Source organism: Lampris incognitus, chromosome 9, assembly GCF_029633865.1.
Source record: "Lampris incognitus isolate fLamInc1 chromosome 9, fLamInc1.hap2, whole genome shotgun sequence".
NCBI classification, from domain to species: Eukaryota; Metazoa; Chordata; class Actinopteri; order Lampriformes; family Lampridae; genus Lampris; species Lampris incognitus.
The window spans coordinates 9,245,491-9,257,559 of NC_079219.1; the positions used below are offsets into that span (position 1 = coordinate 9,245,491).

General features: G+C 44.4%; 1 protein-coding gene across 4 annotated transcripts in view; it reads left to right on the top strand.

The window, feature by feature from the left end:
- chd4b (chromodomain helicase DNA binding protein 4b) overlaps nt 1-12,069 on the top strand; it is a 50,467-nt gene that overhangs the window by 14,636 nt on the left and 23,762 nt on the right. For all 4 annotated transcript variants that reach the window (XM_056285630.1, XM_056285631.1, XM_056285632.1 and 1 more), the window contains exons 13-26: nt 1,405-1,616; nt 2,651-2,782; nt 2,872-2,971; nt 3,156-3,347; nt 4,108-4,308; nt 6,506-6,643; nt 6,962-7,083; nt 7,223-7,396; nt 7,553-7,694; nt 8,652-8,901; nt 9,051-9,175; nt 9,366-9,458; nt 9,581-9,722; nt 10,725-10,894. In XM_056285630.1, coding sequence (XP_056141605.1) covers nt 1,405-1,616; nt 2,651-2,782; nt 2,872-2,971; nt 3,156-3,347; nt 4,108-4,308; nt 6,506-6,643; nt 6,962-7,083; nt 7,223-7,396; nt 7,553-7,694; nt 8,652-8,901; nt 9,051-9,175; nt 9,366-9,458; nt 9,581-9,722; nt 10,725-10,894 — 2,193 coding nt within the window. The remainder of the gene's footprint in view (nt 1-1,404; nt 1,617-2,650; nt 2,783-2,871; nt 2,972-3,155; nt 3,348-4,107; nt 4,309-6,505; nt 6,644-6,961; nt 7,084-7,222; nt 7,397-7,552; nt 7,695-8,651; nt 8,902-9,050; nt 9,176-9,365; nt 9,459-9,580; nt 9,723-10,724; nt 10,895-12,069) is intronic.

A 12,069-nucleotide genomic window follows, 5' to 3' on the forward strand; every position in this document is an offset into this window, starting at 1 on the left:
ACACTTATTCACCACCATATGTTGTGAAATGAATAGAAAATAGAGTCAAGACATTGACAAGGTTAGAAATAATGATTTGTATTTGAAATAAGATTTTTTTTACATCAAACTTTGCTTTTGTCAAAGAATCCTCCATTTGCAGCAATTACAGCATTGCAGACCTTTGGCATTCTAGCTGTTAATTTGTTGAGGTAATCTGGAGAAATTGCACCCCACGCTTCCAGAAGCAGCTCCCACAAGTTGGATTGGTTGGATGGGCACTTCTTTGAGCAGATTGAGTTTCTGGAGCATCACATTTGTGGGGTCAATTAAACGCTCAAAATGGCCAGAAAAAGAGAACTTTCATCTGAAACTCGACAGTCTATTCTTGTTCTTAGAAATGAAGGCTATTCCATGCGAGAAATTGCTAAGAAATTGAAGATTTCCTACACCGGTGTGTACTACTCCCTTCAGAGGACAGCACAAACAGGCTCTAACCAGAGTAGAAAAAGAAGTGGGAGGCCGCGTTGCACAACTGAGCAAGAAGATAAGTACATTAGAGTCTCTAGTTTGAGAAACAGACGCCTCACAGGTCCCCAACTGGCATCTTCATTAAATAGTACCTGTTAGAGCCTGTTTGTGCTGTCCTCTGAAGGGAGTAGTACACACCGGTGTAGGAAATCTTCAATTTCTTAGCAATTTCTCGCATGGAATAGCCTTCATTTCTAAGAACAAGAATAGACTGTCGAGTTTCAGATGAAAGTTCTCTTTTTCTGGCCATTTTGAGCGTTTAATTGACCCCACAAATGTGATGCTCCAGAAACTCAATCTGCTCAAAGAAGTGCCCATCCAACCAATCCAACTTGTGGGAGCTGCTTCTGGAAGCGTGGGGTGCAATTTCTCCAGATTACCTCAACAAATTAACAGCTAGAATGCCAAAGGTCTGCAATGCTGTAATTGCTGCAAATGGAGGATTCTTTGACGAAAGCAAAGTTTGATGTAAAAAAAATCTTATTTCAAATACAAATCATTATTTCTAACCTTGTCAATGTCTTGACTCTATTTTCTATTCATTTCACAACATATGGTGGTGAATAAGTGTGACTTTTCATGGAAAACACGAAATTGTTTGGGTGATCCCAAACTTTTGAACGGTAGTGTATATCTATATATATATATATATATATATAAGAAGCAAAAAAAACAAACAAATTAAGAACAATTAACGTTGCTTTATTTTCTCATGTCAGGACAGAGTGTTACTTCAAATTATCAACCCATGTTCGTATAATATAGTTAACGCCATGTGGGCTGTAGGCTGCTAGCACACATAACGTACCTGAGGTGGACGGGGCAACGAGAGGTGAACTACGAGCGAGGCTGTCAACTGCATTTCTCTGCATGTATTTGATGCACTTTCCCCAGCTGGAGCTGAACTGCCAGGTGATGTTCCGAAACTACCAGAGAAAGACGGACATGGACGAACCCCCGCCGGTCGACTTCGGCGGCGAGGGTGACGATGACAAGAGCACCAAGCGGAAGAATAAAGACCCGCTGTATGTACACATGGAGGAAGAATTCTACCGCTTTGGAGTGAAAATGGAGTGGCTCATGATCCATCGCGTCCTCAACCACAGGTAGGACACACACACACACACACACGAAAATGGCTTTCTTAGATAAAGACGCACATGACGAGTTTCTCACGTCAGGTTGTGTGAATTATCTGTCGAACAAGGAGGTTGACGAATTCTTTATTGCTACAGTTGTGTTGCTTTTTGTAAGCAAATTGCATTATGTTGACTTCACATTCACATAACGCACTGCAGGCATCGTCCATTTTATGGGTTTATGTGCATTGTACCTATTTTCACGTGTCCTTGCAGTGTGTTTGCTAGCTTTAAAAAGGCGTCCTTGGGGGCATTGGGTTTCGGTTTAGTTTATTTTCACAGAAAAAAAAACAAGAGAGGAAAAATAAAGTGAAGTTATGCAGCTGTTTCTAATGAACTGGAGCTTTTGAAAAATGTCTTGCACAAAAGGAGTAGGAGGGTGTCCGGGTAGCGTAGCGGTTGATTCCGTTGCCTACCAACACGGGGCTCGCCGGTTTGAATCCCCGTGTTACCTCCGGCTTGGTCGGGCGTCCCTACAGACACAATTGGCCGCATCTGCGGGTGGGTAGCCAGATGTAGGTATGTGTCCTGGTTGCTGCACTAGCGCCTCCTCTGGTCGGTCAGGGCGCCTGTTCGGGGGGGATGGGGAACTGGGGGAATAGCGTGATCCTCCCATGTGCTACGTCCCCCTGGTGAAACTCCTCACTGTCAGGTGAAAAGAAGCGGCTGGCGACTCCACATGTATCGGAGGAGGCATGTGGTAGTCTGTAGCCCTCCCCAGATTGGCAGAGGGGGTGGAGCAGCGACCGGGACGGCTTGGAAGAGTGGGGTAATTGGCTAGATGCAACTGGGGAGAAAGGGGGGGGGGAGTAGGGGGTGTCAAGATTACTACCAAAGACACAAGTGAGTTGGGCATAGAAACCAAATGATTCTAGAGTCAACTTATCTTTAATGTAAAAGGGAAAAAAAAATCATACAGTCCAGCACATTGCACTCTCAAAGATCCTGCAGAGAAGCATTGTGACAGTTTGACTCTGACTGCACCTTCCATTTTATGTTAGCGTTGACAAAAAGAACAACGTTCACTACTTGATCAAGTGGAGGGACCTTGCCTATGACCAGTCGTCCTGGGAGAGTGAAGACATGGATATCCCAGAGTTTGACACCTACAAGCAGACGTACTGGAATCACAGGTACAGTAGATACAGAAATACAAGCTCGTGCTGTGTTGCTGGCAGTCATAAAGTTATCCCGCGTTTTTCTTTTTGTTTTCCTTTTTCAGAGAGCTGATGGTGGGTGAAGAGGGAAGACCTGGTAAGAAGCTGAAAAAGGCAGTCAAAGTCAAGAAGACCGAGAGACCCCCTGCCAACCCAGTTGTCGATGTAAGGAGTTCGAAAACTGAAACAAGGAGAATTGAGTTATTTTGCAGATTTTTAAACGTTTTTTTTTTTTGGTAGTTGTGTCATCTTACACAAGTTGCCGGTGAGATTGTGAAAGCTGACTATCGAGTTTGTCTCGCTAGCTGACTAGATTTTGGAATATGTATTCTTTCTCTTGTTTCCCCAGCCCACCATCAAGTTTGACAGGCAGCCTGAGTACCTGGACAGCACAGGGGGCACACTGCATCCCTACCAGTTGGAGGGTTTGAACTGGCTGAGGTTCTCTTGGGCCCAGGCTACTGACACCATCCTGGCTGATGAAATGGGTTTAGGCAAGACGGTGCAAACTGCTGTCTTCCTTTACTCGCTCTACAAGGAGGTACTGAACTATGTGTATGAGTGCCATTGCTGTTGGAATCCCTGAAGGGCTGTGGTTCAGATTATTTAGTTGTTATAACACGTTGCAATCCTGAAGATTTACTTGCAAACAAATGTTCTTTCATACGCTTCTTTCGCTGATGAGTTTAAGACAATAGCAAATCCACAAATATCAATACTATAATCGTTGTTGTCGCTGGTCATTTTCACAGTAAGCGGATATGGCAGAACAAGCTTGTGAAAGACCTTTACTAAAAATACTACAACATCAATAACTAAAACCTAGGTTCAGCCTTCGTTTGTTTGCTATTGGAAAGGTGCTGACATTACAACACTATAGTGGAGCCATTTAGTTTTAGATGTTGACTTGTTAAACACCATCACAGTTACTGTGTTTCGTCATAGCTCTCAATAAGTTAAACAAAAAAGATCTTCAGGATTGTAAAATACAGAGTTTACTGATTTTAAAGTGATATGATTTTTTTTTTGTAGTAGGCTTTTGTTTTCATCTCAGTATTGTCCAGTCTGCCCTCCCCTGTCTGTCAGTTGTAGTGGGTAGGGTTTCAGACATGTGACATATAGTAAATCTGCCCATTTAAAGGGGATGAGTCCAAAGGAAGGGGCTCTATCCTAAAGGCAGGGCAGAACAAATGCCGTTGTTCACCAGTCTGTCTGATTGTTTGTTTTTGTCATGATAAATCCAGAACTTTATCAGCTGTTGACTTTTACCCGCGTCTGTCATCCGCCGTCCGTCTCTCCAGGGTCATTCCAAGGGTCCGTTCCTGGTCAGCGCTCCCTTGTCGACCATAATCAACTGGGAGCGAGAGTTTGAGATGTGGGCCCCTGACATGTACGTGGTGACTTATGTCGGGGACAAAGACAGCAGGGCTGTTATCAGGGAGAATGAGTTCTCCTTTGAGGGCAACGCCATCCGGGGGGGAAAGAAGGCATCCAAGATGAAGGTAAGAGAGGTGGAGGAGGAAGAGGAAAGATAATAATAATAAATCAAACATATATAGTGCTTTTCTAACACTCAAAGTCGCTTTACAATAAACGGCGGTGAAACAAGACGACAGATAAACCTAACACAGACATATAGGGGTGGATGGAAAGGGGGGGGGCTATGAGAGGGAGAAGCAGCCAGCAGTACTCTCCCACTTAAACAGATACAAAAGGGCAAGAAAAACAAAAAACAACAGCACTGTGGACGTTGATTTTCTGTAGGGGTTTACTCTCGTAGCCTAGTCCTCTCCCGAGGTATCCACTAGGGGCAGTGGCACTATTTAACCCATAGCTGGGGGCTGGTTCGTGGGCATCAGTGAATATCCACACACCGGTGGGCCTGCATACCGCACGTCTAGGGGCCAGACCTCCTCTAAGTCCCTTGTAGTTCAGCCAGGCTCCAAGGTGTATCCAGTTACCATGTGTCGCCACGAGGAGGCGCTACAACTAGATTGTTACCAAAAACAATCTAGTTTTGAATGTATCAAAGACAAAATGTATTGTTTTTGGCTCAAACCATGCATTAAGATGTCAGAACCAGTTAAGCATATCTATCGAGAGCAGCTGCATAGAACAAGTTACTGAGGCTAAACTTCTAGGAGTCATTCTTGATGAACAACTATCGTGGCAGAATCACAGACAAAATAATTGGAAAAATGGGGAGTGGAATATCTATGGTAAGAAGATACTCTTCTTTCCTTACGCCAACTACCGTCTTACAGGTTATACAAACCTTGGTTTTGTCACACCTTGACTACTGCCCAGCAATCTGGTCAAGTGCAGCAAAACGGGAGCTAAACAAGCTTCAGATCGTGCAGAATAGAGCAGCACATCTTGCACTCAGGTGTTCAGTGAGAAAAGGTATAGACCAAATGCACCGTGATCTTGCCTGGTTGAAAGTAGAAGACAGGTTAAAACGCAGTCTTCTAACATAACTCAGGAATATAGTTGTGTCAAAACAACCCTAGTGCCTGTACTCTAACCTTTTCCCAGGACAGACATGAACACGGAACAAGACAAGTTAGCAGGGGTCATGTTACAATTCCTCAACCCAGAACAAATGCAATGAAAAGAACTGCTATGTATAGGGCCATTTCACAGTGGAATAGGTTGCCATACGTTATTACTCAAGCAACAAGTAAAGAAAGTTTTAAAAAGCAACTTAAGAGGTTATTTTTGGGTACAGGCATACAAAATGTCTAATACATAACTTTTTATATTTTTATTCTGAAATATGTAGCTCAAAGCAGTTGGTAGGAGTAGTCTGTGATAGATGCTACTGTAAGTGTGTGTGCGTGTGTGTGTGTGTGGGGGGGGGGTTATGCGTTTGGCTTCTCTAATAATGCTGGTTTAATTGAGGTGGATGGGGTGGGGTCAGGGATGAATTGAATTTAATGATGCAATTGTGTTTATTTATGTATGCATGCATGTGAAAGCATGTGTATACATGGATGTTGTTGTAGGAAGTTTTTAATGTGGACCCCAGAAAGAGTAGCCGTTGCCTTGTGTAACAGCTACTGGGGATCTAAATAAACATAAACATAAACATAGGGCAGGGGTGCCCAACTCCAGGCCTCGAGGGCCGCAGTGTCTGCAGGTATGTTTTGCAACCATGCACTACACCACCTGATTTAACTAATTCCTTTCCCTCCTTGGTCCAAGAGGTGAGCTAATTGGTTAAATCAGGTGGTGTAGTGCATGGTTGCAACAAATACCCGCAGACACTGTGGCCCACGAGGCCTGGAGTTGGGTACCCCGGACATGGGGCTTGCTGTTGGAGAGACTATGTACTGGCAGGGAGAGACTTACGTGCTCGGCTCTCCTGTTTGCATTTCTGCTAGCCAGTGGTGAAGGTTGAGAGTGAGACGTGACAGGCACAGAACACTACACCAACACATTAGACGCTTCACAACAACCCCACTTCTTACACAAGAATGTCAGACAGATGAGTTTAAAAGCTGTAGCAGTGAAGTTGAAGAAGGAAGTTAAGTTCTTCCCTTGTGTTCATATCCTGCATACTTGCATTTGTTTTCCACTGTTAGTATTATTTTACTGGTCATTAAAGGTCAAACACTTGTGTCCCACAACTTTATAGCTGCCTCCTCTCTGACCTGAAGCTGTCCTGACTAAGTGTCCCTCTTCCTCCTCATTTTACAGAAAGACTCACCAGTCAAGTTCCATGTTCTGTTGACATCCTATGAGCTGATTACCATTGACCAGGCTGTGTTGGGCTCCATTGACTGGGCCTGCTTGGTTGTGGATGAGGCACACAGGCTCAAAAATAACCAGTCCAAAGTAAGACACACACACGGTGCAGTTTCATACTGTAAACAACAATGGCTTTATCTGTGAATAAAAACACTGCTGTCTGTAATTCTTAGTGTCTCTTGCATTTCATTTTCTTTAATTTATGAACATTTGTCAGTGGTTTTGCTTCACTGGAGCTAATGATGTGTAATACTGCTAATGATAAATGTTTCCAGATCCTATGCTCTCATCTCCGCCCTCTTCTCTCGGTATAAAATCTTGACGCTTTACCCAGATACTCTTGTTTGGGAATGTAAGCTAAATCGTTTTCGCCATTTCTTCCCCCTTTTCCTCACCGGTGGTCAGTTTTTCCGGGTGTTGAACAACTACCCCCTACAACACAAGCTGCTACTGACCGGCACTCCTCTCCAGAACAACCTGGAGGAGCTCTTTCATCTGCTCAACTTCCTGACTCCGGAAAGGTTCAAGTCAGTATAAGCCCCTGCTGCTGGGCATCATTACATTCCATATACTTTTAAGAACAGCCATACTTCACATTTGCATAGTAAGCTGTGTGTGTGTGTGTGTTTAATGATTGTGTTTTCTTATTAATTCTCCTCTCTGCAGTAACCTGGAGGGTTTCTTGGAGGAGTTTGCAGATATCGCCAAAGAGGACCAGATCAAGAAGCTCCATGACATGCTGGGACCCCACATGCTGAGGAGGCTGAAGGCCGATGTCTTCAAACACATGCCCTCCAAGACTGAGCTAATTGTCCGTGTGGAGCTCAGCCCAATGCAGAAGTGAGTTATGAGTAGAAGGAAGGTACTGGGGTGGTGAGAGAAGTTGAGGTGTAATATAAGCATGTGTGTTGTTTGTTTGCCTGTTGGGGACTCTGTAAATCAGTTTCAGTTCAAAACATTTTGGTAACACTTATTCTTTTGTACTCGTGACCTCAGGAAGTACTACAAGTTCATCTTGACGCGTAACTTCGAGGCCCTGAACACTCGTGGCGGAGGAAACCAAGTCTCTCTCCTCAATGTGGTGATGGACCTCAAGAAGTGCTGCAACCACCCCTACCTCTTTCCTGCTGCTGCAACGGTATGATCTAAACTCATTCAATCAATTATAAAGGGGCAAAAGGGCATTTTTGCTTTCATGGGGTGAGATAAACGTTTTGCTGAATTATGCTTACTATAATAGGTTTGTATAGAATTTGATATCCACACGTTGAATCTTGTATACGGTCATTGTTTTACTCAAAACCAAGGTGATACAGTGGTTCCATTTATAAACTGCTGTTGCTGTCTTATTTAAAACGGATGATAACTCTATTACCGACTTTTACTGCTAGAAAGAGGAGTTTGCCTTCGTCATTTTGAATACTGTTATCCGTAGTTATGTTATAATTGGGGCGGTGCGGTGGCCTCACAGCAAGAAGGTCCTGGGTTCGAACCCCGGGGTAGTCTAACCTTGGTGGGTCATGCCAGTCATCCTGTGTGTGGAGTTTGCATGTTCTCCCCGTGTCTGTGTGGGTTTCCTCCGGGGGCTCCGGTTTCCTCCCACAGTCCAAAGACATGTAGGTCAGGTGAATTGGCCATACTAAATCGTCCCTAGGTATAAATGCGTGTGTGTCGGCCCTGTGATGGCCTGGCGGCCTGTCCAGGGTGTCTCCCCACCTGTCGCCCAATGACTGCCGGAATAGGCTCCAGCATCCCCGCGACTCTGAGAGAAGGATAAGCGGTTAGGATAATATTATAATTGGATAATGTTATATGTCAGATAATGTTATAATTGGATGCCAGCAAGCAACGTCATGTGGCCGATCTGTGATGGTAATGTATTTACAGTTTCATTGTTTAGCAGCCAGAATGTTAGGTGTATGTTAATTAAACCTAGTTGCCAGATATTAATGCTGGAGCAATATAATAAGATTACACGCTGTGATTACAAAATAATGACTGTGTTGAGTTAGTAACCTGTGGGTGGCATTGATACTGGGATGGGGAAAATGGCTCACCAGGACAGGCCTGCTCAAAACCGCTTACCTGTCTGCAGGAGGCACCAAAAATCCCAAATGGCATGTACGAGGGCAGTGCCCTGACCAAGGCCTCAGGAAAGCTTTTGCTGCTTCAGAAGATGATGCGGAAACTGAAGGAGGGAGGCCACAGGGTGCTGGTCTTTTCTCAGATGACCAAAATGCTGGACCTGCTGGAAGACTTCCTGGAGTACGAGGGATACAAGTACGAGAGGATTGATGGGGGAGTTACTGGAGGCATGAGACAGGAGGCCATTGACCGTTTCAATGGTGAGACAAGGATGTACATAGAGACTTTCATTTGTTGTGTTTAAGCTGTCTCAACTTGTTACTAAAGCAACCGACAGTACCCTTGCCCTGTGTAATCGCACTATTCGCATCCGCTTACCTCCATCTTTGTTTTTTTCTCATCTCCACAGCTCCTGGTGCCCCGCAATTTGCTTTCCTCCTCTCCACTAGAGCCGGTGGATTGGGCATCAATCTTGCAACGGCTGACACTGTCATCATCTATGACTCTGACTGGAACCCCCACAATGACATCCAGGTACACACATTCCAACTGTTAAAAGCCACAATGACATCCTGAAACACACAGTGACTATAAAAAGCCACAGAGACATCCTGGTACACACACCCCAAATATAACCTCACATCCTTTTAGTTGTTTGTGTATCTCTTTAAGTGCTAGCATGCGTTGCTATTTTGTCATACTTCTGTGTGTGTGTATCTCCTAGGCATTCAGCAGAGCTCACCGTATCGGCCAGAACAAGAAGGTGATGATCTATCGCTTTGTCACCAAGGCATCTGTGGAGGAGAGGATTACCCAGGTGAGTGAAATCAGCCACAACGATCTGTATTCGAAGTGTCAGTTTAGAAATAACTACATAACAGCTTTTTAATAAAGAGCTGACAACTTTGGTTTTCCCACTCTCCTGCACTTTTCCTTCAGGTGGCAAAGAAGAAGATGATGCTGACCCACCTGGTGGTGCGGCCTGGCCTAGGCTCCAAGACGGGCTCTATGTCCAAACAGGAGCTAGACGATATCCTCAAGTTTGGTACTGAGGAACTGTTCAAAGATGAAATCGGGGAAGGTGAGTTGGCTTTGGAACATGTTACCTTTTCCACTCCATTCAAGCACCATTATATATGGCACTAATTTAATGGTGCTGTGTGTAATTCTACTTTTATCCTGACCTCTATTGTTCAGTGGTGTAAATAACAATAAATCAATGCAAGTGTGATAAATGGATTCAAAGAGAAAGGTAGTGAATACATGGCAGTTTTTTTTTTCCCCCTTCCTCTTTTTCTCCCCAATTGTATCCGGCCAATTACCCCTCTTCCGAGCCGTCCTGGTCGCTTCTCCACCCCCTCTGCCGTTCCGGGGAGGGCTGTAGACTACCACATGCCTCCTCTGATACATGTGGGGTCGCCAGCTGCTTCTTTTCACCTGACAGTGAGGAGTTTCACCTGGGTGACGTAACACGTTGGAGGACCACGCTATTCCCCCTCCCTCCCAAACAGGCGCCCCGACCGACTAGAGGAGGCGCTAGTGCAGAGACCAGGGCACATACCCACATCCGGCTTCCCACCCGCAGACATGGCCAACTGTGTCTGTAGGGACGCCCGACCAAGCCGGAGGTAACACGGGAAATTGAACTGGCGATCCCCGTGTTGGTAGTCAATGGAATAGATCGCCATGCCACCCGGATGCCCTACACAGCGTGTTTTAACAACGTTTGTAATTTTTGAACACTCTCAGTAGGTATCAGTTTGCTGTCATCACTGAATAGTTTGCTGAGGACTGTGAGCCAAGTCTTTTGGGGGCAGGGCATCAAACAACAAAAACAATTTTGGCTGGTCTCCTGTGTTTTGAATGTAGAAATCTAGGCCTATGAGTATTTTACTTTGTTTCAGTACCGATCAGCAACATCTGATATTTACTAGTCTTATTATGCTTCAGAAAAGCCAAAATATTACACGTAGCACCTTCTAAACTAAGTTTGTGGGTATGTTGGGTGGGTTCTCTCACTCGCTAAATACGCTTAACACTCGCTCACCTTCTTTCATCTTTTTTCTGTTTATCCCTCTGTAAGGGGACAACAAGGAGGATGACAGCAGTGTGATCCACTATGATGACCAGGCCATTTCGCGTCTGCTGGACAGGAACCAGGATGCCACAGAAGACACAGAGCTCCAGAGCATGAACGAATACCTCAGCTCCTTCAAAGTAGCACAGTACGTGGTCAAAGATGAGGATGATGAGGTACTTGTATTTTTCATTAAGAATATTTATGTGTGCATGAAAAGAATCAGAATCAGGTTTATCGGCCATGTAGGTTTGCACACACGTGGAATTTGACTCCGGTTTCGTGGCTCTCAGTGTACTTAACATAGAATAACAGCACAGCAATCTTCAGATATATACAAGGCTCAGCGTTTTTGGTTTTTAGTTTTCAAAGCCATCCAGCATGCCGAATTTCGCCACAAGAGGACACTGTTACATAACCTCACATGAACAGGAACAACTTTTGGATTCATGGAAACGTAAAATTCGGGTGAAAATCAGTTTAAAAAATCTGGGTATTTTTCGGTGAAAATCGGTAAAAACCGAAAATGCTGAGCCTTGGATATGTATATATATACACACACACACACATACACACAAGGATTGAATGTATACAGGCGAAATAAGAGGCAATAAAATACAGTGGTGCAGCGAATTAATGAAAAGAATTAATGTCTCTTGATTTGTTTGAAAACTATGTTAAATTCTTACATACTGACATTAAAGACTTCAAATTTAGCCTTTAAACCGTAAAGGTAGAACGAGTAGGATTTGTCGGTTGTGGTTTGTAAACACAACGTTCAAAGTCGGCCCCTCCCCTGGCTCAACGACACCAAAAGCGCATGCCCCCTGACTGCAGTTGCCAGAACACATCCCAGTGTACAAGCCAGCTCCCGTGTCACTCTTCATTCCCATCCTCTCCCTCAGTGCCTGCCGGCGGGTGAAAGCCAACCCCAGATTCATTCTCGTTTTGGAACGAGCTTTGTCCGCTTGGCATTTTGCCTCACTTTATTTGCGTCCTTTCAGCGCCGTGTCCACCATTGTCGTAGCTTCCTCTTGAATGCATGCTGATCTAGACGTGGCACCTGGTCGCAACGTTTTTAGAGTCCCGCTGTCCAAAGGTTAACGCCCAGAAACGTCCCGTACACAGCAAAATAAGAAAATACAGGCGGACGGCAGGGTCTCTGCAGATACAGACACCATCACACACATCTAGTGGGTCATATGTGATGATTGAGAGGAATTATTTTGATATGAGTCCATACATTGATTTTTTTTTTTAGGAAAATTAACTCATCCTGCCTTTTTAAATACATTTCCAGAGGTTTCAAAAATGAAGTCTTTTCCCAATGAACTATTTTGCTGACAAAAAT